A 25,433-nucleotide genomic window follows, 5' to 3' on the forward strand; every position below is an offset into this window, starting at 1 on the left:
TGTTTATTAGCTATGCTTCAGTAGAACTCCTTTTAATGTGGCAGGTAACCATGAAGTTTGAATTGTTTTCATTTTTCCTGTACAAACATAGTGTACTCCAATATCAAGCAGTTTCCTCATGTCTTTACGCTTAACAGAGCAGAACAGAAATTAAGAGAACAAAGAAATAAAAGATAGAAGTCCTTGAGTACTAATTTCCTTACCTTCGTTCAGTTGCAACATCTAAAGGTCATGTCTCATTTTAAGCACACCATCATCCACCAAGTCTAAAGAGATATTTAAAGTTAATGTGAAAATATGCCCATGTTACAACTGCACGCTTCATTACATTGGTAAAATTACTTTTTAAGGTCAAGTTTATTTGTGTGAGAATGCAGTAAAATGCAATAAATATACATTTAATAAAAAAAAATCTTTCATTTTCCTACATTTCCGCTGAGCACTAACAGCATAACTGAAATGGTTTCTTCCAAGTACAAGCAAAGCCACCAAGATCTTGAAAAGTTAATATCAACTTACCTGATTTCTCATGACAAAAACTTTTATCTTCAGAGCCTATACAAAGCTGGGTTATTTCCAGGCCTTAATAAACACTTTGTGAAAAACTTTGAGTAGACAAGCTTGATAATCTTTCCTTAAAAACCTGTGAAAATAGTTATCCTAATCCCTGACGGAAAAACCAGAGGTAACACAATCGTAAGCACACAAAGTGCCTGTTGAATCATGGAAAGGCTCTGTGGCAGCTCAGGTGGGGATTGGAAGCTCCTTTTGGCAGTAGAATTGAATTGTGGATGATTTTTTTTTTCCCTTTTAAAGGAACAGCTCTGCTTACTGTAATTAGACCAATGCTATCTTTGATGGTGAGAATTAGGCAAGGGTGAGCTCCTCTGGTAAAGCTTTAGCCATCCTTCAGTTCGAAAAAGGGACATTGTCACGAGGGAAGAGATGACACCTGAAATGTATCTTAAGTGTGGAACCTCAAAAGGAATGAAATGTCAGCTAAAACAGGAAAAATTGCCCGGAATCATGGTTAAGTGGTGAGGAAGGAGATGAGGTCTGCTCAGAACAGTGACATAAGGCAGTTTCAGTGGTGCTGAGTGATGTCTAGTAATATCCAAGGGAAGATCACTGTTAGAAACAGTTGGCAAAATTCTGCTCCCATTTACTCCAGTGGGCTGGAAATAATTCCTCTGAAATCAGGGAGTTCAGATGCAGCACGGTTAAAAGCCAATGATCATTCATTCAGCAATTTTATCACAACCCACCAAACATTTCAACTTGTGAAATCACTCAAAACGTTGAACAAATAATAAATGAAATTTAAATGGATTATGAAACAAAAAGTGCTTTTTGGACCATTTTATGTGTGTGGTTGAGCTGTATGTTTGTCTGTGTAACAATCCTGCCTTCACCAAGAACTTCAGATGCTGCAAGGCAACTGCAGCCACATTTCACAGAGCTGTAGCTGGTCAATAAGATGCCCACATATCTGTGCACATGCATCACAATTTTTCCTTGTTTTCACTCACTCTGTCTTTCACAAAAAACCATTATATGGTGGGGTGTCACTGCATCTAGTATTATTTAATTCTATATGAAATTTACTGCTGTGAAAAAAGGAAAATTTTTGAGACTCGTGACTGAATGCTGCAGCTGGAGGAATATGGAAGCACCTTTTCCTTGACAAGACTTACTTTTACTAACTTAATTACTAGTTGCTCAATATCACATCAAGAAGGCTGGGATGAAAGTCCTCTCTGTAACAGCTGACAAAACCAGGTATAGCCTGGAAAATGTGTGCGCTGGGATCAGTTCCAGCCTTTTGATGTTTGCCTGTGAGGATAATTAGACTTTCAGCAGGCTTTGCCTCATGCTGTGTTTTACCCTGGGACTCTGTAATTTTAACTCTCCTCAGCTGCTGAGCAATGCTCAGGTGACCCGGGAGGGGGCTTTTGTTCATCCCCAACTTGGACTCTTGGGGACAATGCTGTGTTCTCACTCAGAACACCCCTCTGAGCAAGTAGCTTTCTCAGGAGTATAGTCCTTACATGCCTTCTTTTCCCAGCATCCCTTTGTGTGGTAGCACTCTGTCCATAACTAGCATCTCAAAATCCAGAACAGGAAAAGAAGACATTTTTAGCGTCTCTTTGTAACAGAGTATGGACACACAATTCGTATAAATTACCTAGTAAATGCATCCATTTGCTGAAGGTTGCACAGGGTACAGCCCTGCTAATGCAATTTAAATAATCACAAATTCAAGGAAATGCCTGTGATTTATCTGTAAGAGACAGTGTGGAGTGACGTTCTGGTAAGGATGGAGAAAATGAAGTCTGGCAGTTGGAGCTCTACCTCTCTGTGGGATGAGAGTACAGAGTGAAAACAATGCACTACTTCTTCCTTCTGGCTTTTTCTTAGGTCTTTAGACATGACTAAAAGAACACATTTCTCTAGAGAAACTGCAGTATGTGTAAGTGACTGCAAGAGCTCCAGCCACACATTCCTGTGACCTCAGCCACTGGCATGAGTCAGCTTCCCTCTCCCCACCTGCTCTGTCCTGGTGTGACCAGATATGACCACCCTGAGGTATGACCTGATCTGTGTCCTCAGGTATGACCACCCTCCACCCTGGCTGGGCTATGAGCCATCTCTGCCCTAAAAGATGAGCTGTGGCACCTGGAGCACTGTAGTACCTAAAGCACCTCGCAAGCCTGTCTGATTTACCTTGTTAGCAAACACAAATTCAAATAATTTCTCTCTCACCAGATGCTGATGTGCAAGAGAGAAGGAAATGCTGTTTTAAATAAAGTGCAAAGAAGCAACTTAACCCAAGTTCACTCCAGAGCACTGAAGTTTTATTTTCAGTTACTTTTAATTTTACTGAGGAAAATGTTTCCATGAAAGCATGTTTGAGCAGTTGTTAAGCAAATTTTGTTTATAAAAATATCAACTGAGTAAATTTCATTTGTTCTGAAAAAAACTGATTGCACTTCAACACTTCTCTGTTAGTCCTCTACCGTTACAATTTTACAAGATATTTGGTTTATTTTATCAAGAAATGTATTAGCTCTATGACATTTTAATTTCAGATTTTACCAATATCCTACAAGATTTATTAAGGACAATTCTCTAAATGTATTACTGTCTCTTTGTCAATCTTTCTTCAGAAGACTAACATTTTGTGTCCTAAAAGAAAAATTATATAAAGAAATACAGAATTATTATGTTTGGAAAAAACCTCTAAGACCATTGAGTCCAACCATTAACCCAGCACTGCCAAGTCCACCACTCAACCACATCCCCAAGTGCCACACCTACACATTTTTTACATACCTCTAGGGATGGTGATTCCCTGGACGCTTCCAGGACATCCTGTTCCAGTGCTTGACAACCCTTCCATTGCAGAAATTGTTCCTAATATCCAATCTAAACCTCCACTGGCACAACTTGAGGCCAACTTGATTTCCTCTTTTCCTGTCTCTTGTTACCTGGGAGAAGAGACTGACCCCCCTGAGTGCAGCCTCCTTTCAGGCAGCTGTAGAGTGGTAAGGTTCCCCTGAGGCTCTTTTTCTCCAGGCTGAACAACCCCAGCTCCTTCAGCTGCTCCCCATCAGACATGTGCTCCAGACCCTTCCCCAGCTCCATTGTTCTTCTCTGGGCACATTCCAGCCCCTCGATGTGTTTCTTGTCATGGGGGGACCCAAAACTGGACACAGGATTTAAAGTGTGGCTTCAGCAGTGCCCAGCACAGGGGGACAATCACTGCCCTGGCCCTGCTGGTGACAATCACTGCCCTGGTCCTGCTGGTGACACTGTTGCAGACACAGGCCAGGTGCTATTTGCCTTCTTGGCCACCTGGGCACACTCTGGCTCATGTTCAGCTGCTTTAAACCAGCACCCCGGGGCCTTTCCCACCGGGAGCTTTTCAGTCACTCAGTCCCCAGCCTGGAGCGCTGCAGGAGGTTGTTTTGACTCAAGTGCAGAACCAAGCACTTTGCTTTGTAGAATCCCAAATATATAGTTATATATATAAACATGCATTTATTCCCATTCATAGAATTTCTTTCTCATTTCAGAACATGTATTTAGAACTGCAAATAGTTTCTTTCCTTGATATAATTTTTTCTTTATTTTTTCTTATCAATGTTTCACTAAGATTGGTACTTACACCACAATGCTTCCTGAACAGAATGCACATTCTAGAAAACTGTTTTCAGCAAGAATCCTTTGTATATTTAGTAGTCTGAAGTACGGAAAGCTTTCTTTTGAAGTGTCTGATACGGTGAAACTTTTTTTTTTAATTCAAGTATGGTCTTGAGAGATTAAAAGGAGAGAAAGTAAAAAGAAAAAAAGGAGCCATGGAGATTGTGAAAATGTGTAGTGGAGAGAGTCATGAAGTCCTAGTGGTTTTATTATCTGTGTGTGAGTTACAATATACGAGATTTTTACACAATTTTATGCACTGCTCCTTGGGGGTTTTCAAAGATGTTAGTTTGTGATCAAGCATTTGGCACTTTTAAACACAGATCTCATAAAGCCTTGATTAGATACCAAGAAATTTCAACAGTCCAGAACTTATTTAGAAAAATATTGACTGACTTATCCAATTATTCTATTTCTGATAGGATAATTGTGGATACATGTCAGAGACGTAGCTGATCCTATCAAATCTGCCAAAACATTCATAGCACATATTACACCTTTTTTCATGATCTCTGGTGTGTATTCTGCTGTCCATCTGCACCTGCCACAAAGAAGCAGGAGAAAAGCTGTGGTGCTGTCCCAAACCCACTGGGCTTCCAGCCATTATCTTAGAGTGCATTTTCTTTAAAAAATGTCTAGCTCTCCTGCTGCTCTCTGCCATGGGATTTGGCTTTCCTGATCCCATCCCTTCTCTGTAGTTCAAGAGGATGTTCTATGTTAATCAAGCAACCATTTTACCCTGGTGAGTCTTAAAAATCAAAGCATCCTGCAAAGAAACAGAAAGATACACTGAGAAAATTCCACTCCTGTGCTGGGGCCATACTGGACTCAATTTTTACCCTCTCTAAACTGCTGACCCTAAGTCTTATTCTTCTTAGGTGAGGGACAATTGTATAAGATCCCCAAAGTCTCATGAAGAGGAAAGCACAGGCTGCATCCCTGGATATAAGGATGGCTTTGCCTGAGAAGAGCTATTACACCTTCCTGCCATTTTAGACCCTAGGACAGAGTCCATTTCTTAAAGGATCAGACCTAATGCCTTACTGAAATCCAGTGATTTGTCAGTCTCCAGTCTTTGGGTGACAGCCAAGAGGAAATTTTAATGCAATACCTTTCAGTGCAGGTGAACTAAAGCTGAGTGGTTCCCCTGTAGTGTCTGTGAAATCCTCAGGTAAAGGTCATTGCTGTGCCTGGCAGCTGCAGGGCTCAGTTCGAGCTCTCCAGTCCAAGCTGGGACATTCACTGCTAAGGCAGGAATGATAATGCAGAGTAAAATTGTCTATGAAAGTGAAGATGTTTGAGAAAGCCCTGAACCACAAAAGGGTCAGCATTCCACATTCTGGTGCACTAGTTTTTAAAAACACAAACTGTCAATCTTTGGAAAAAAATAGAACTTTGTTGTAATAGCCTGACATTCACCCTATTTCTTATTTAGTTATTACTTTTATTTTAAATGAATCATTTAAAACAAACAGACTCAAAAGCACTACAATTTAACATTGCACTATGAAAGGATCTTTTCATTATCCTCACTTTACAGTGATTTAGAAGTGGGATAAGTCATGGCATAAATGTTGAATATTTTTTCACCTACCATAAAAAATTAAAAAACCTTCTTTAGGTTGTACTTCAAGTGCTCAGCAGAGCTGATTCCTTGGTGACAGCCATGAAACTGAAGCCACAGAGAATGCCTTAAAAATACCTCTCTGTGTCCAGCTAAACTTTTGGGAGGAGTTGATGTTTCACCTGGTTTTTTTTCCTGTCTCATTCAGACACAGGAATACACAGAAATGCAGCAACAGAACCAGGGGCAGAATTCAAGCGAATTCCCTTCAGGGGATATTCTGATTATGCTTGTGCCATTACTGTGTTCTCTCTATATAGTTTGTTTGCAATTTCATAATATTTTAGCACATTAATGTCTCCAATATGAATGTATTTTCCCCCACTTCTCGTTTTCCCTCACATGTATGCTCAAAGCCACTAAATCATGGCCATTGTATGGCCACTAAATCAAAAGATGAAACAATTAATGGGATCTATGTATGTTGACAGGGCTGGCTGTGGACGCCACATAAAACCTACTTGTAGCTGAGTTTAGTCCTGCCTAGATGAAGCCAAAAGGGTCTTTGCCAATGTCTCTGCTGGGGGTACATTTGACAAGGTATTCTTTGAATGCATGTGAAGATATTAAGATTAAAATGAAAATAAATTCATCCACATCATAATTGAAATTTCTATTTATTAATAAGTGGTGCAGTTTTTAAAGACAGAACATAAAAAAATCAGTTAAGAAGTATTGTTTGCATAATATATTGAAATAAACATATTAAATTTGTTCAAATATTGGACAGTGCCAGAATAGAAATTACACATACAGTTTAAAAATTACAATAAATAATATTATAAAGAGCACTAAAGGCCACTTGTATAAAAGTTGTGTTCCCTTGTCAGCCAGAATCTGAAAAGCATCTTTGTAGCATGGAGAAGATTTCAGTGAGCAAGGCACAAATACTAGTAATAATAAGATGCCATAACTAGAAAACAAAATGCAGTTAGCTATGCAACCTTCAGTCTCAAGAGTATTCTTCATGATGGAAATAGGATCCCATTTTCAGTATTTTGCTTCAGTTAACTTCAGAGGGAAGCTACTCAAAGCTGAATTGGGAAAGATCAAATCTTACAGCCTAAAAAACCAGAAGGAAAAGTGATACCCAGGATCATTCCCAGAGTGCCCAGTTAAAAACACTAGAAAATGCCCCTTTTTCCTCTGCACCTCTTAAAATAATCTTCAAATTGATCAGGCAAATCCAGCTGGGCTCTTGAAAACGTGACATCCCACCAAATTCATGAGGTGCTGTAGGAAATTTAGTTTTGCAGCTCTTAGGCATCTAGAGCTTAGTGGTGGGGGCTGTGGGATGCAAGGAATCCAGATCCAGCTCTTCCTCACGTGCTCTGCAGTAAACAGGACGGATTTAGTTCTCACCTAAGCAGATGTTACACCTCTGCAGCAGCTGGGCTCCCAGCAGGGATGAGGGAGCTCTTACTCTGCATTTTCTGATTGCTTTAGGCTGTGATCTTGCAAACTGGCTGGACCTTGGTGCTGTGTGAAAGCCACAAGGCAGCAGCCCCTGGGTTTGGGTGGGCTTTAGTTTGCAGAGCTCGTGGGCCACCATTTGTAGCAGAAAAACTTTAAACTATTTTCCCTCTGGACCATAATAATGCAGCAACGTTACAGATCAAAACAGAGCAAATACAGCCAAAGTCTGTTCAGGGATTTTTTTGATCAATCTCTCCATTCGGTTGAATTCCTTTTTATTTTGATATGAGCCAGACTGATAAATTCAGGGCAGGGAAAAGCCAAGGCAAGGACAACAGCCATTACCTGACTAGATTCTTTTTTTTTTAAGTGCCAACTCCTTAAGTTCAACATAAACCACATTTCTTATACCTTCATACTTCAACTAAGCATTTGCTTTTGCCTCAATCAATTAGTCCCAGTTTGCAACTTAAATGAGGAAGCTTAATTCATAATAATGCTGCAAAGAGAGGCACACAATGTAAACACAGATTCACCTTTTTGAAAACTTCCAGACATGTAGCATTTTTTAGAGACTAAAAATCACTCTCAAAATGTAGCCAAGAAAAACGTCTCCAGACCGGTGCTGTCCTTGGCAAGGAAATTTATAAATAAAAGCAGATTAGAAGCCAGGCCTACTCCCAGTGCATCACTGCAAGAAGGTTTCTAACTTACTTCAAGGAGAGCAGAGAAAAGCTCCACAGTTTCAAATTACAAAAAATATCTCAAGGTCTGAAATGAGATGAGAATCATCAAAGTCATTAATACTTTTTAATGTTAAATACATGCAAGCAAAGTGCTAGTGTCATTCAAGATGCTAGAAAGATCTGACCCAAGGAAATTGATAACTCTTTAACTGAAACATCATGCAGAAGAAGGTGTAAACTAATTAATTCCTCTTATGAAGACTATTAGTGACCCAGATGCCTTTCTCAATTGAAATTGTGAATAGAGATTCCTTGGGTGTGGAAACAGGTCTTGACCTTCTTAATGTTATTGGGATCACACATAGTTTATTTTGCTTTGTCCAGTATCTATGTCCAGCACATAAACTGCATTCCAAGGTGGATGTACTGCCTGGACTCACCCTGATGGCAGCCTGATGAAGTTTGTGTGCACATCCCAGACCAGGGATGGCCTCCAGATCTCACCTTGTTGATGACACCTTAACATGTATCTGTTGTCAGCACAGACAGCAGAACTGAGGCATTCCCTATTTTTAATCCTGATTATGGAAAGGGCAGAGAGCTGCTAAGAACAGCACCCTTATGAACAGAGCAGTGACAGGTTTCAGCGCTAAGAAGGAAAAATGGAAATTAAAATAAGCTAATGAGATCTGCCTGTCTCATTTCTTGGATCTCCTTCACAGGACCCACAGATGTCTACTGCAGAGGATCTCGCTGAGTTTATCACCAGTGCTTTTTAAGAAGAGGCAGATCTTATTTGGCATCATTAAATATTTCATGATGTGGCTGCAAATACCTGACCTGACACCTTTAAGATGCATATTGCAAATTGATGATCGCAGGTCAGAGAAAATACTAACTTCAAGACAGTTTAGCTGATAAGAGTGCAGAGTGCAGGGAAGCCCAAATCCTGCCAAATCCTGCTTTCTCTGGGGCTGTACTCTGTGTGCAGGTGAGTATCCATCCAAGTCTCTGTCCTTGCTTGGATCTCTTGGAAAGAACATACCTTTATAAGGAGGCTATTTATGGATTTTCAACTGGAGTTACTACTGGGAAAAGATTCATTTTATATGACCTGCCATGGAAGAGAGAAGAAACGTGAACTGAAGAATTTCAGTGGGAATTGGACAGGGTACTGCATGGCATAGCCACTGTCAATGTCATGGCATAGCCACACAGACTAATTGATCAGACTGCATGTGCTTTTTGGATGCCATGACTTTTGATTGCTTAGATCTAGAAAGCATTTAAAGAAGGACCAAACTCAAATGAAATCAGTAGGAAGGATAGGCCCTTGACATGCAAGAAAACAGAGGCAGGCTTGTCTAGCACACACTTACATCAACTTCAGAAGTATAGCAATGTTAAAATAACTTCTCATTCTTTTCCATTCTCTTGTCATGTGAGGGTTAAATCTCACAAGTTGCCACAGACATCTATTACTATTTCAGAAAGTCTTCAACAGGTACAACGCAGTTATTCCCAAAGCTTGCAAAAGCCAAAAAATTCTTCTCAATATGTCAAATTATAACAAATTACACTTTGGTAATTTAGTTTTGTTCTTTGCAAATTTAGCCACAAAACTCTGCCAAACACAGGTTATATTTCAGGTCAATGCTATTTTGTCAATTAAGCAATTACCAAAATTGTGTCTCATACCATCATAGTTACTGGCTTCAGAACAGCTCCATGGACTCAGCCCAGTTTTCAAAAGCTGTAACTGGTCTGCAGTATTTAATCCAGTAACAACAGCAATTTGTTCTCCCTGAAGATCCATCCCAGAAGGATGAATCATGATTTAGATGAAGAATCAGATGAAGTAAAAGGATCCTAATCCTTTAGATGTCTCCTCCAATAGAGAACAAACAATGAAGATGAAGGCAATGCCCACATCTGGGAAAGAACTGAAGATCCTTGAATGGAATGACTGTTATGAGATGTCAACAATACTGAGGAATCAAACCAAAAGTTTACTCTGGTCAGAAAAACCCAACAAAATATCGTCCATTAGAATGCTTTCTATCCAGGGCTGTACAAAACCCAGTCAGCACTGGGAAGCCCAGTAAGGTGTTCTTGGCTCTGACTGGACATGCCAAGGCTGCTCAGTTGTGCAGCTGCAGTGTAATACAAGCAGTCTCTACAGAAATTCCGTCTTCTGACATTCTATTTTGGCCAAATCCTTGCATCTTTGTTGGTCAGCACCTGGCCACAGTGGGGAAGTCATTGTGTGGAGTGACAGGGTTTGTTCTGGACATGAGGTGGGGATGAGCCACTCCAGAGAGGCTGCACCTTGGATCAGTGGGGGAGAGGTGAGAGCCTTAACACTGACCGTGTGGTCTCTGATCATCTGACATCTAAGCAAGTCACCCTCTGCTCTCTTTGAAGTTGGTAGACATTGAGTCATTGTAGATAACTGAGTTAAAGGTGAAATTAATCTCATCCTAAAGTTGATGTGTGCCTTGATTCCTGTACCCTGTGCTCACTGACTGTACTCCTTTATTTCCCACCAGCTCTAAAGAGTGTACAGCCATCAAGCTGGACATCACGTGGATGGTACTTCACGAACACATTGACTGACATCTGATTTTCCTGGTCTCCTCCTTCTCAATAATTTCCAACTTCCATTAAAAAAATTTGGCTGAGGTCTAGGGAGCATACTTATCTCTCTGATGCTCAGGGACACATGACAAAAACGGTGATTATTTATTCATATATTAATCTTAAATATAGCACACATTCATGAATTTGGATCACTCCATTTCCAAGAGAAAAGGTAAACAGAGAGAAACACATCCTGGAAGCATCTCACACTGTAGGACTTGCAGGGAAGAGAACAGCAATTTTCACACATCTGAGAAGCTCAAAGCACTTGGCAAATACTACAGAATTGAGCCTTTCAACCTGTGAGCATGTGTGGAAGTGTAACTCCCAATTAACAGATTGGAAACTGAGGCTGAGTTACATTATGCATCTTACTTAGCAGCACCTAAGTCAATAGAAGAGTGGAGTGTATAAACCTGGAGTTCTCTACGCTGAACAACCTTATTTTTTGTATCTAAGAAAATTTGGCCCCATAAGTAGTAAACAGACTTAGCAAAAGATTTTCTAAAAAAAAACCCATTATAATCCTACTTTGAGCAATTTTATAAACACTAGTGAAGATTTGCAAAGTAGTTTGGGGGATTTCTATATACATTTTACAATAAATAAATACCTATGATTGATGCCAGGAGGTGGCTTTCATGATGTAAAATCCTACCCTTAATTTCATTTCAACATTGTATTTCAGGGGTAATTATATAAGAGATCACATCAGAAGCATTTAGTTCACAAAACCACTTCAGTAAGGTCATACTTTAACTCAGCTTTCCCCTGCTTTTGATATTAGAAATTTTTTGCTTGTTTGATTAGAGATTGATTTGCTTATACTGGAAAATGATTCAGACATTATGTTTCCACAAAGACATATTGTTCCTGAAAATATTTTTATTTTGCTGCTCTGTTTACAAAATGTAGCAAGAACCACTGTATTTTGTCTGTTATCAATTCACCATTGTTGTATTGAAGAGTACCAGATAGATATGTATCATGGAAGAAATCAGCTGTACCATCTATATAGGGCAAAGTCATGCAAACCATGCTCAAAACTAAGCTCCTTAGTTTTGGTAGCATGAAAAAAACTGCATCAGTTAATTGTATGAAATGGTGCAGAATGACTACCACTAATATCACATGCATCTTATGCAGCCATTGGTGTTTTGAACTAGTAAGCTTTGGGTGTAGAGTAAGTGAGATATACAAAGTATGCTTACATTACAAGGAGAAGTCAACCAGTGACTGCCCCCACACGCGCTTTCAAACTGGCTTGTTTGACGGGGTCCATATGGAATCTGAAATCCCATCTCCTGTGGAGGACAAAGGCATGGAGCCACTCGGTGTGAAGGGGTCTGTGTCTGTGTCAGTCTCCCCCTCTGCCAGGTAGCGTTTCTCCCTCATCCAGGCCGAGCCCCCGTTGGGGCCGAAGGGGAAGTCGTCCCTCTCCTGGGAGATGCTGAAGCCGCTCGGGGAGCGCTCCAGCTCCTCGTGGTTGACGGAGAGAAGGGACAAGGGAGTGTCGCTGTCTCTCGTCAGGCTCCTCCTCTGCCTCGGAGACACCTTATCTGAGTAAGGGCTTTGCAGCTCCCCTTGGGAGTGGTAGCTAACCTGGGAGTCCATTAACGTAAATATAGGCAAAACTGTTGGCCTTTCTGCATATGAAGTTGAGGAAGGTGCGGCTTGCAGTTTGCCAGAGTTTTGCCCACCTATTGATAAAGGTTGTGGGTGAGCCATATGACCCCGTGCTGAGAACCCATAGGGGGTGACTTTGTTGACTGGAACCTGCTGGAAGTTGTAAGGAGTTTCTCGAGAACACTGCTCAGTGTATTTGTATATTATTGTTTTTAATTCAGAATATTTGTTTTCTTCTCTCTTCTCCCTTGCAGGAGAAGCTGTTTCTTTCAAAGGACTTATCTCAGCAACTTGTATCTGCAGCTGTTCCATGTGATGCATGTGCATATCAACAAGAAAATCCAGTTTCTTCCCCATGTCATTTACCTGAAAAATACCAATGTCATGATATTGCCTCAGATCAGTAGTTCAAAAACAGTCCATGATTCCATACGTGCACTGCCCCTAGCAATGGTGGGCTACCATGTTTATTGGTTATGGAGGTACATGAAATAACCATGACCTTCCCCCAGAAGCTGGGCTGAAATGGATGACAGTCTATCATCTAAATGCCTCAGAATAAGAAGATCCATCCCTATGAACAGTGCCAAAAAAATTATTAGTCTTGTTGGATATTTAACAGTATAGTATCCAACAGGACTCTATAATTATGACAAAGTCTTGATGCCAGTGGTAAATAGCTACTACCAAAATACAATATATGGAATTACCTTTTCATACAGACCTGCTCTCTAACTGTGAATCACAGAATCATCTAGGTTGGAAAAGACCTTTGAGATCATTGAAACCAACCTATGACCTAACACCACCTAAATAGTCCCACAGCATCAGGGTTACGCATCAGGACTCGTTTCCTTTCTCTTTTGGATAAGGCCCAAGAGTGGACAACCATTTTGAGACCAGACCCTGCAGGAAAAGGGCTCACACCAAACACCAGATGTGATGAGTACTGAAGTTACAGGAATGAGAAAGGTCCCACTTCGACACCGTGGTTAGGATCTTCTGCCATACACAGTGACATTGATTGCACAAGTTTCAAAAAGGCACACTTCCCAGGTAAGTAAATTCTTTCATGAAGAACTAGCAACATAGTTTTTTGATCATTAGAACAAGATCTCTTTGAGTCTTCACCACCAGCAGCACAATTCTGCCTGTCTTCCAGTCATGCAGAATTTATGTCAGCTCTATCATTTCTGAAGTAGCACCCCAGCCTCTGTCATTGTCATGAAATTACTTACCTGCCTCTCAACTTTAACAAATTTTCCCATCATACTTTGGTCTTCAGTATCAGCTGTAGATGCTTTGGCTACATATGGTTCATTTCTATAAAGAATTAATAACTCTGTTAGTGTCCAATATTTATTTGCATCACAATAAGCAATTTATATCAGAAAACAGAATTGCTGTCCCGTTGGTTTATTCATATAGATCCTTGGAGCCATATTAGCTGTTTATACAAATAGGAGCGAAAGTCTATTCTTTGTGACGTTAATGCATTCCTAAAAATATATATAATCTTGATTTTTCGTTATTTTTTTTGTTTGTTTTTCAAGTCTAAGATAAAGATAAAAAGCCCCAGAAGTTCAAAATAAAATTTAAATTGATCTCCAGCTTGTTGGAATAATTTCAGGTTTGTGAAAATTATTGAGATAGTGCATTTAGTGGGTCTACAGATGGCCATGTGTTTTTAAATCTAATTCTTTATAATTAGGGTCTTTGGAGATTGAATCTGAGTTTCATGGATGACTGTGGGTTTTTTCTTAATTTGATTATATCAAATAGTAAGTGTCAGAGATTGGAAATGCTGAAAAGAGAGAGTCTGGTCTGGAGATTTAAAGCTGATTCCAGAATAAGTTTTCATCTATGCAATTTCCTCCTGCCTGTCCATCAGATGGACCAAATTCATTAGATAAGATGATCTCCAACTGAGGAGCTTGATTTATAAATTTTGTGGGATCTTGGATGCTCATGATCACGTTAAACCTTTACCAAATGGTTTCCAAACGGATGTCAAAGGAATCAATATCTACCCATAACAAAGTCTAGAAAAACAATTTCTGAACACTTGCTCTTTAACGTGTTTTGGAACAAATGTACTTTCAAACTTTTAATATGGTCAGTTCTCTTTCCTGAAAAAATCCAAAATACAGCTGTGAACAAATCGTACTAGAGCAAAATCTATACTTAAAACACATCAGATTTTCCACATTGGGTTACTGGTGTTATGGGCTCATGTAGTTTTTGCAATCTGCTTTCCTCCCCAAATGATCACTGCATCTTTCCCTGTGCTTAGGTCCCTGTCTTCACATTTATGTGGTTTCAGATTTTTCCCCGTTTGGGATAATGTATTTTCTGTAAGACTGCTTTTGTTCTGAGCAACCACAACAGCTTTGAGACAGATTGCTGATGGTCTTGTGTGGTTCTTGATGGATATTTATTGACAGATTGATAGCTGTAAACAACAGAAGAAATGTCATTTATTACTGATTTTTTTTTCTATGTGGAATGCAGCAATACAATAATATGGTGCAACTTTCACACCCAGAAATCTGTTATTACAATCTATTTTGAGTATCTCTCACCAATGACTTTAAAAGCAGCAGCATTAAAAATGTCTGCTTGCCATTTGGTGGACATTTCAGGAAGATAACTAATTTACTTTCAAACCGTTAGTGATTTTTATTGAGCTTTTAAGTGGGTTTATAAGTTAAATGTTAAAAAATTATCACATCAGCAATCAAATGCATATATTTAATTTAAAACCGTATTTTCAAACTGTGGGGAAGCTGAGCTGGGCAATTAAGAAGCCATGGTTTAGATTTCCATCACACACTGTTCTTAGGAAAGCTCATTTCTGACTCAATGTTTTTTCACATGTATCTCATAGCAAAATATCCTCTCAGTCTCATTATTATAACAGTGGATGAACAAAGATTATGCTTATTGGAATTAATTAACTTTTTATTTCTGTGTTGGGCTGTGCTAAATACTAAGTATAAAAGAATTCACCTGGGAGACTGTTGTGAAGGGTAAGAAAAAGCTCCTCCCTTTTGGGATTTCTTATGCTTGGGAGTAGATGGAGGTCCAGGCGTAAAAATCATATCTACTCTGAAAAAAAGAAAAGTACAACTGTGTAAGTCCATCTCCAAATGCTAGCACATGAGAGAACATACTGTGCATCTTTGAAGCAAAGATTCAAAAAGGAAGCACATGTTGATTTTGTCATATATATTGAGGGTCATGACATGTCTGCTCTTTTTTGGATCACAATCAATGCACTGAATTGCAATTACCTGGTAATTTTATGGTAATTAAGTAATGCTCTAGCTCACTGTTTTTAAACTTCACCATTTGAAACGCAACTTCTTTTCCTTCAAAGGAACCAAACAGCATGATTGTCGAAAACTATCCCATAGCAGCCACTCTTAAAAATGTCAGGAGACCCACCAGATTTTGTGCAGGGCAATGAAAATCAGAACTTGGCAAAAGGTAGAAATTCTGACATTCCAAATAAACCAATAACATTCTGTCAGTTGTTGTTTCTAATTGTTAGCAATATTTTAGTCTTTACTAATTATTCTTTTGGCTTGAAAAACATAACTTTAAATGAAGTTGCATAAGGAAGTCTACTAGATTTTTTTATTTGGCACAAATGCAGAAAAAATTGTTTGGAATGCTCCAACACATGTAATTATACCCTTTTACTAAATCAAATATTCTTTCATTTGTCATATCCAACTGCTCAGGTGCAAGTAGGTCTCTGTTTATTCAGCCTGCCCCCCAAAATAACCACATATCAATCAGCATTAGTCCACAGACCAGTTATCTGTGTTACTGAACAATCCATGCAGATACCTTGCATGGTTTCACAGTGCCCCATGGAGTTTTGGAAATGGAGCTTGAAAAAGCTCCAGGCAAGGCTCACAAAGCTAGATTTTGGCTTGATCCCCAGGCATTGCTGACAGACATGTTATACACTTGAAAAAGAGACAGTCCAGTGCATGGAAAATCACTTTGAAATAAGAAATTACAAGTTCAGTAGAAAGATCAGAGCAGCCTTTCAAAGCCAAGGTAAGGCCAGATAAGGTACAAATGTGCAGCAAGAGTTGCTCTCCCCCTCAGCCCATTCTTGAGAGAAATGAAGGTGTTAGTGCGGCATTTTGCTGCTCAGAGCCACTGAGGGCCCCAGGGAAAGTGGTGTGCAGAGACTGAGCACAGACAGCTCCACACATCTGCACACACATCTGCACACACATCTGTCCCCAGGCCCACACACATTTACAGCCCCAAGCTCTGACCTGGGCTCATGGCTCAGGAGATAAGCAGCACAAAGTTTTGTAGATGTGCCTCAAAAACACATTGCAATGAACCACTTCTGTGAGGAAACAACTGCAGTTGTAGATTGCACCTGAACATTCACAGAGGCCTGAAACTCCAACACTTTTTCAGATAGGTCAATTACACCTGAGTGAAACCTTCTGTGCTAATGTATTTCCGCACTTTTGTGGGATGTTTCATTAGGCACAGGTCATCAGAGAATCTGGCCCAAAGAAAAGTTAATGGAAAGCAAGTATTGCTTTTATTTACCATCTGTCAAATGGGGAGAAGCAGAGAAATTGATCCTGATCAAATAAGGCAACGGTCAAGAAAATTCACAGGATTTTTTAACTTTCATGTCTTTGTTCTAAATCTGAGCCAGTGGTCTCTCCATGCAGTTATCCCTGCCAGCAACTCACTTGCCTTTTGTCTTTGAGAAAAGGTTTTCTCATGGACCATTGTGCAAAGGTGTAGCTTCTGGGTGGCCTTGTACACGAATAGGCCAATGTTTTTATTTTGCCAGCAAAGCTGTATATTTCCCTCATTTACCAGAAGATTCTTACCTTGCCTGAAGGTATTTTATTCTGGAAAGCATATCAAGATGCCCAGCTGAGTATTGCTCTATCACATCCTTTACATCATAAGGCCTCAAAGTCTCCTTGAATTTTTTTTTATAGAGACGAAACTGTAGTATTCTGCATAATAAACAGAAAAAATTATTAATTTCTTATATGAATTCCACAATGAAAATTTCCAGCTTAATCAAAATATGGATGAATTCTCTGGGTGTTTGTAAATTGAGCATGTTATTTCTAAATAAGGCAATAAAATATAAACAAAGAATCTATAATATTGTACCATATATGGAAATTTATAATAGTTGGCTTTGCATAATTAATAGTGTAAAACGAATGGTTTAAAACTTCAGAATTACAGTTGGAGCTTGACTTTGAACACCACAAGTCACCAGAGATTTTTGAAGCTGTGAAGTTGAAGCTGCCTCTTTTGTGCTTCAGCCTATTATAAAGCTAATTTATAGTATATGCAATCCTGAATCATTTTCATCTTGATTTTAATTTTGCACCTGGGAAAGTTTTGGATAGGAAATGTTAATTAGATATAAATGGAGAAGTTAAGAAGTTAGCAGCAGTTCAGGTTTTGAAGAGGTGAAAACTTTTTAGAACTGCCTGAAGTGTCCTTGAAGAAAACAGCAGTATCACATTATTGTTGTTGTTGTAATGATAACAATATGATTTCTGTTACTACTGCCATTGTTATAAAAATGACCCCGTAATTAGTAACAGAATTCCTATAAAAAGGAACACTGCTGGCCAGAGCATTTGAAAAATCTTTGGCATTCTTTTTTCATCCTTTTCTGTTTATACATTGCTTTAAATGTATAAATCTCAGTAGATTAAACAAAAAGAAGAAATAAATTATGAACTCCTTATCTTCATCTGGTTTAGACTTGGATTCTGGATGTTTGCTTTCCCAATAGAGTCTTCAGGTACTTGTTAGTCTGAACTGGGAAAATGCTGTCAGCTCTTAGAGTTCTAGCTTGGTTTTTTTTTTTTATTTAACGTTGGTGGGTTTTTTTAATGTTTTTAAAGTCTGCACAAACTTCCATTTAGCGAAGATAATTTTATTACAACTTTTTAAGGGCTGCTGGTTCCTTAACTCTGTTGTTTATAAATATTTCAAGGTTTCAAAATTTTACCTGTGCCTATTTTAGCCAAATTATATATGGTAATACCAAAACTACACATTCAAAGGCTTAAATGAAAAAAAAATAGGGATCACGATGTTAGCAATTCAAATTTAAAATCTCCTTCCTCATGACCTTGAAATCCATTAAGTGGTTTTGTCTGAAATAATTATTCACAATTAATGTTCAGGATCTGGGTACACTACACAAGGAATAAAATCTTGGCTCCTGATTGAGTTTAAATGGAAATTGCATGAATCAATTAGATTTAGACAGGAAGTGGGGAAGAAGTTTTTCAGAAGTAGCAATAACATGTTTGAAAGCAAGCAGGTATCAGGGAAAGAAAGGGAATATGGAGGACAGGGATGAAGAAGCTTCCAGTGGGAGGCAAAAAGTCATGGGTAACATGAGCAAAGCCTGTGTCACTTGGCTTTCAGAGCATTAAAAAAAAAATTGGAATTTTTAGAAACTGATTCTCCTGCACTCAATTCCAAAAGAACCAGGAGGGTACATATCATGGTTATATACATATAAATATGTGGTTATACTTTTATTGCAATCTTCCCTGAAGTTTTTCTAAGATAAATGTGAGGCACTCAAGACTTGCAGTATTTCACCTGGAAGGTGTTAAGTGCCTGACCCAAAAATTAACAACTTCTGAAACAATGGTAATGAAAGGAATTGTAATGAAAGCAGAAGATTTTCCCATGGGGGCATTTTTCAAGGAAGGAGAGTAAAAAGTACTGCATCAAGGAGTAACAGAGCATCAGTGAATGAATTCTATTTGCCTGATGTGCTAAACACATGACCAAGGCTTACTAGGAGTTTTCTAACCCTAGGGAATATCTCTTGCGACATGAAAATAGAAGTGACACCTGTCACAAACCAAAAACTGCTGAACTAGAGACTTTAGCAGCTATTAAAATATGACAGCTGAAAAGTAGGTTGCACACTCATACAATTGTGAATAAAGAGTTGAGTCAGCTCAGTTTTTTGTCAAGCAAAAGTTCCAGTTTCATGTAAATATTAGTCACTAAATTGAGAAGGATATATTTATGTAACATATTAACAAGGAAAAGTACACAATATTATTTTAAAATAAAAAGACTGTGGAGTATCTCACAAATTGACATGGTAAATATTACTGAAAAACTTTCTCCCTTCTCCATACTTTCAATAGACTGAAAAGTGTCTGTCCCATGTTTTTGAAAATATTAGAATTATCTCATCTATCACATCTGAAAAAAGCAATAGCAGAAACTGTGAATCAACATGTAGCAACATGGTAATTTTATTTCCTGAAATATAATCCTTCAAAAAGACATTTACCTGACAGCTCGGATGGCTGTCTTGAATGTGGGGATCATATCTTCCATAGGGAAATCACTACTGTCACCTCTTTCTTCTGCCATGGGTTCCCCTGTTCCTGCATCTGCAAAGCAGGTCAAAAAACCATATGTGTGAACATCTCACCACACAATATTTAGAAGGATGTCTGGCTGAATAAAGTTACTACATAGAGTAAGTGCAATTTAATAAAGAAATATCTCTTACAGCTTCTTTCCCCGGTCAGGTCTTGAAAGGGATGCAATTATTTTGGGACAGCTGTAAGACCCCTTATTGCAGGATCTCCTCTCAGATTCCAGCATTTCTGAAACACTGGGAACTTATCATCCTTTTCTATGGCTCTTTGTCTCAATTATTTTACATAAAGGCTAAAACAGGCTGTAGAAGCCACAGGCCAAGTTCTCCTTTTACAGGCACCACCTGGAGCTCATGCACCTTCATGAAAGAGAAGATCAAGTTCCTGATGTGGACACCCAGACTACATCCATGGTAGCATGTCCAGCATACACTGGTGCCAGGTGGAACAAGAAAGAGGAAATTGTTATTTAAAGACCATTTAGATGTTATGGGCAAGAAGAGCAAAACGTGTGCTCAGGGAAGCTGAGAGGAAAATTCCCTATAATGTTACATGGAGACCCAATGGAAACCTCTGAGGGGAAGCAGGCTCTCTGAGGGGGAGGGAAGAAGATATCAACTCTATAAACAAGGTTTAATGAGATGGCAGTGAGGGTATATTTGAGATGCCTGGACACAGGTTATTGCAGGGCTGGATGCAGCTCAGGAGGGAGCTACCTTAGCACAGCATCCTTGCTCATAAACCAAGCCACAATAGTGTGTGCTTTTGGGGGGACATTGACTGCCCAGTGTGCCCAGATTTTCCAGGTCAAGCAGGCTGAATCCAGCACTGGCTTTATCCTGTATCAACTACTGTTTCTGAGAAGTGCTATTTTTTAATTTCAAGCACCATGTTGCCTGAAATCCAGGATTCTTTTTCTTGGGCTTCCCCAAAAGTATTACATAAACGTACCAGACATGCTTGTCCCAGAAAATAACAAACCTTCAACAGTATATGCAGAAGAACAAAGTAAAATTGGGAGAACAGGAGATGCATAGAAAGAACACAGATGGGCTACCTTCTGAGCTTTGCCAAAAAGCGTATGCTTTCATTCGGAATGCAGTGCGAAAACGCTCCTTATTATTCAAGACAACATTCTTAGGCTCTTTTGAAGGACTTTCTTCAATGGCATCTACATTCAGAGGGGTAAATAGCTTTCCTTTAGTATTGGTACCACGAACCCGATCCAAGAGACCCAGCTTTTGGCTACAAAATAAGCAAAAGTAATCATTTTCCTCCTTTGTACACTATTAACTTCATGTAACTTCTTCATGATGCTTGAAGTATATAATGGGCTAAATAATTGTTTTGTATACAAGGACACTGCTGGGGCTACCATAATTAATCAATGTCTTTGTAAGCAACAGTTCAGCTCCACAGATAATTAACTGCTTTTTATGAGCATTTTTTGGTATCAATGCTGAAAATGTTACCAGAGGGTCATGCTATCCTCTCCACGCAAGGTGTCACAGTGCTTCAGCTCATGTAGCACACCTGAAGCAGTAGTTTTATAATTAAGACATGAAACAACACTACTGCCATGGGCAGGGATGTCATTCACTAGACCAGGTTGCTCAGAGCCCCATTCAGCTTGGCCTTAAAACACTTCCAAGGATGGAGCATCCACAATGTCCCTGGGCAACCTGTTCCAGTGGTACCAATGAGGAATTTCTTCCTAATGTCTAATCTAAACCTGCACTCTTTCAGTTTGAGGCCATTCCTCCTCATCCTGTCATTACACACCTTTGTTAAAAGCACCTCTCCCATTTTCTTCCAGTCTCCCTTTAGGTACTAGAAGGTGCTCTAAAGTCTCCTCAGAGCCTTCTCTTATCCAAACACAACAATCTCAACTCCCTCAGCCAGGAATAAAATAAAGTCAGATGCGCTGTGAACCAAAAAAATCACCAGCAAAACTCTGGCAAGGCTTTGCCAAGCACTGATTAGGGAGATGGTAGGGCAGGATACTCTGATTTCTCTCCACCAGGACCTACAGGAGATATAGTGAAGTGACAAATTTGTTCCTCTTAGGATTCCTTGGACCGTCTGCCCTCTTAGAGATTTACTGTCCAAATACATTTGTCCTCCAGTGACCATACAGAGATAGAATTTCATCTACTTGCCTTTTTACCAGCATCATTAACCCTCCTGACAGCCTGATGACTATAATGATCTTAAAGGTAATCACTAACACCACTAAAACAGCAACAGGAATAGGAATTTGCTGGTGAGTTTATCAGCTTATATATATGTTCCTAACACTTTGCAGGTGATAAATGGCATAAATATTTGATTTGCTTGTTCACTTTGCTGCTCAAATATTTCTTAATTGCACATTTGCTTAAAAATATATATATAAAGAAAAAGAAAAAGAAAAGCAGGGCTAAGCCATGGAAAGAAAGCCTGCTTTTTAACACACTCCTGGGACAGCTCTAGGGAGGAGGTAAATTGCACACATGAACAAGAAGCAGTTCTGTGTGGGACAACAGATCAAGTAAATTGAGTGTGGGGAGGGAAGAAGCTGTTATTGCTGGCAGGTTTCTGAGAGCCTCAAATGAGAGCAGAGCTGAAGGATGAACAGCCATGGATGGTTACCAGCAGGAAGAGGTAACAGGTATTCAGTGAGGGATCATTGCAGGAGGCTCAGCCGCAGCCACTAAACCTGCTGGAAGGTTGGGAGGGTCCACTGTGCAAGGACATCATGGACAAAGATGGAGACGTGTGTGCAGACCTTGCAAGTGTGAAAGAAGGACCTATTTCTATCTCTTCTGTCTGTTGCGGTATTCCACCACAATGGATGTTATCTGAGCACTGAGCATCACAGCTGTTGCAAGTTTTTGTTTGTTGTGCTGTTGTGGTTTTTTTTACATGAATTACTGGGGTTCTCATCTCTACTGTCTGTTTCTGATTAATATATCTTTGACCCAGGGAGTAATGAAACATGGCCTTCCCTACCAGAAAAGATACAAGTACTAAACCTTTGGGTGTAGGAAGTTTTTCCAACTCTTCTGATTTTTCTTTTTTATATGAAAATACTTGTGAATGTAATTTCTGCAGCTTAGAAAGTCCAGACACTTGGCCTGTAGGTATGTATGAAGTGCTCATGTGTGTGAGTGCTGAAGTGGCAACTGGGGAGGAGTTGGGTATGGAGACAGATTTAGTCCTGATATATCAGCATTTCCAGGAAATAAAAAGATGGATTTGAGTGAAGAATTAGTACAGTCTAAATGAATTATATCAATACTACTCAGACTTTCACTAATGTCATTTCCTGAAGAATTCATGGCATGGGGAAAAGACGCACAAAGCACAGACAAATGTATGGAGTAAAAATCAGGGAATTCTTCCTCCTCTGTAGAAAAATATGAGATGTTGCTTGTTGAAATCTGTAGCAGAATATGTTTTGGGCAGTTTCACATTTGGGCTTAAGAACCTGTTTTAAAAATGCTTTCCATAATTCTTGCTTTTGGGGTGGAATCTTGATCTGCTTTGCCCACCAAGGTTCTGTCAACACTGAACTGATGGTGGGTGCAGAGTCCCAGCAAGTGATTTGTGTTCTCCTTCTTACGGAAATCCTGCACCCTCTTTTCTGCATCCCTTTCACTTCTCTCTCTGACCACATTTGAGAGCAGTGCTGGTTTGCAAGACAGATATTTCAATTCTCTGTGAAATTTGGATTCTTCAAGCACTCACCTGCCAGACATAGGGCAAATACACACAGGAGAAGGTAACTAATGAACAAATTTGAAAAGAGTACAAAATATAAAGGTGAGGAAGTAAAAGTCAACAGAATGATTTTCATGTGGGATTTTTGGGTGGGTAAAGTAGGGAAAATAAATTCTCTTGTCTCATTAATAATAAAATCAAAGTTTGAAGGAAGAATTCCTTTTGAGAAGTATGATCAAGAAGAGTCTAGAATCACGGCACATCACTGAATGCAAGAAAATGTACCAAAAATCTAGTTAAGTGATAACAGACTGAGCCAGACAATATAAACTGATTGGTCTGAAGATGTTAGAGAGAGTGAGCTTGTGAGAGTGAGAATTTCTTTAATATAAAGAAAAATGAGCAATGAGGCGTGGAAACCCTGGTGGTGATCTTTGCAAACTGAAGGAGACAGTCTAAGAATAAGATACAAGATGGGAGAAACCAAAGCAGTTTTAGGATGTGGAGGTCTGTTCCATGATAATAAAATGACACAGTTTGTTTCTAGGTCTGAAAAAAATGTGCAACAGGCTTCTTGTGGAGATCAGCTTTATCCAGGTGGGAGGATCTATTCTGACAACAGATGATTGATAGATGAATCTCAGGTGAAAGGAAGTCAAGGGGTCACACTACACACTGGCCCTGAGCAACTTACTAAATGTCACAAGATCTGAGTTAGCAGCACTAGAGAGAAGCTCTCAAGAGAATAATATCTTTAAGGAACAGAATCTGAAAGGCAAAGAAGCAGAAAAAAAGGTGAGGCAAAAGACTTGTGTTATTTATAAAATGCTGTTTAGTACTACATTAAAATAATACAGTTGTCCTTGCATGTGGAGTCTCTCTCTCCAGAAATTTGCTTAATTCTTCAAAATACATATCCAGTTGTCCCAAAGTTTGTCCCTTCAAACTCCTGTGATAACTGCCTTACATATCAGGAAAAAAAGGAAGCATAAAGTGAGGCAAGGATCTGAAGGGATTAGACCAGAAGGAAAAGGGTCAGTAGATGATTCAAAGTATCCAAAATAGTAATCTAGTGATTTTTTTTTTAAAGTATAGGTCAGCAATATCAGCAAGTTATGCAGAAATCTGTCATAGAGCTGTGCAAGACTGGGCCTGAGCAAGATCTGATACCCTCCTCATATACAAAAGCAGAACAAAATATTTCTCTGCATTCAGCACAAAACCTTATTTATTTGCAATGATATTTTCCACTGCACATGTTGGCAAGCTCATTTGTAGGGTGAGGTTTTTTCAGTGGTCTTTCTTCTTTGGGGTGGGATTTAAGATATTTTATTATTTAGATAATAAAAACTGAAAGCATTCCCAGATTTTCTTTTCAGAGAGTTTTGCAGCTAACCCTGCTGGTAAGTGTCAGTTTAGGAAGAAACTATTCTCCAAAGAGTGCTGCTTGAACATCTTAAGTTTATGAGCTAGAACTCATCTGATCTGTTCTAAGCTGTCAAAAACTTCAAACTTCTTTAGATCCATTTCTATAATCAGAGGGAAGGCAGCAACTCTAACTGGTAAGTGGGTAGAGTGTGGTTCAGTTTGGGATAACTTTACACTTGGGGAATTTGGCTCTCGTTATTGACTATGGAAAGATCTAGATGAGAAGTCATCTAGACTTCTCAAAGCAGGTCTCTAGTTTAAGTTACCTGAGCTGAAGCCTTCCTCATTAATTGAATCCTGAAGATTAACCCTTGAAGTAACATTCAGATTCATAGCAGTATGTTTATGCAACAAATATAGACAATTGTGTTCATATCTGGCAGCCAGAGCAGTAAAATCATCAGAAAATAATTCATGAGCTTCACATCAAAATATACAACCGTGTGTTGTATACAAAAGAACGCAAAACAAAACCCAAGCTTCTTTCCAGATAATGACTATCTGTCATCAGAAAAAAGAAAAAACGGGCTTTATTCTCATTTCCAATGAAGGAAATCTGGATCTGCTGGGGTTTTAGTTTTCATGGATCTTTTAAAAAGTGCTGAGGAAACGTTTGTTCTCATGGCACAATCTCCCCCAGTAAGGCAGCATGCGCAGGGCTCA

At 39.2% G+C, this 25,433-nt stretch overlaps 1 protein-coding gene across 1 annotated transcript in view; it reads right to left on the minus strand.

The window, feature by feature from the left end:
* Positions 1-10,656: 10,656 nt before the first annotated feature.
* The window catches only part of KCNQ3 (potassium voltage-gated channel subfamily Q member 3), a 188,339-nt gene continuing 173,562 nt past the window's right edge, over positions 10,657-25,433 (minus strand). Inside the window, exons 10-15 of the mRNA XM_066336238.1 lie at positions 20,698-20,885; positions 19,547-19,649; positions 17,076-17,207; positions 15,205-15,303; positions 13,434-13,518; positions 10,657-12,561 (exon numbers count right to left, since the gene is read on the minus strand). Of these exons, the coding sequence (XP_066192335.1) occupies positions 11,824-12,561; positions 13,434-13,518; positions 15,205-15,303; positions 17,076-17,207; positions 19,547-19,649; positions 20,698-20,885 (1,345 nt within the window). The 3' untranslated portion in view covers positions 10,657-11,823. The remainder of the gene's footprint in view (positions 12,562-13,433; positions 13,519-15,204; positions 15,304-17,075; positions 17,208-19,546; positions 19,650-20,697; positions 20,886-25,433) is intronic.

The sequence above is a fragment of the Sylvia atricapilla genome, chromosome 1 (genome assembly GCF_009819655.1).
Source record: "Sylvia atricapilla isolate bSylAtr1 chromosome 1, bSylAtr1.pri, whole genome shotgun sequence".
NCBI classification, from domain to species: domain Eukaryota; kingdom Metazoa; phylum Chordata; class Aves; order Passeriformes; family Sylviidae; genus Sylvia; species Sylvia atricapilla.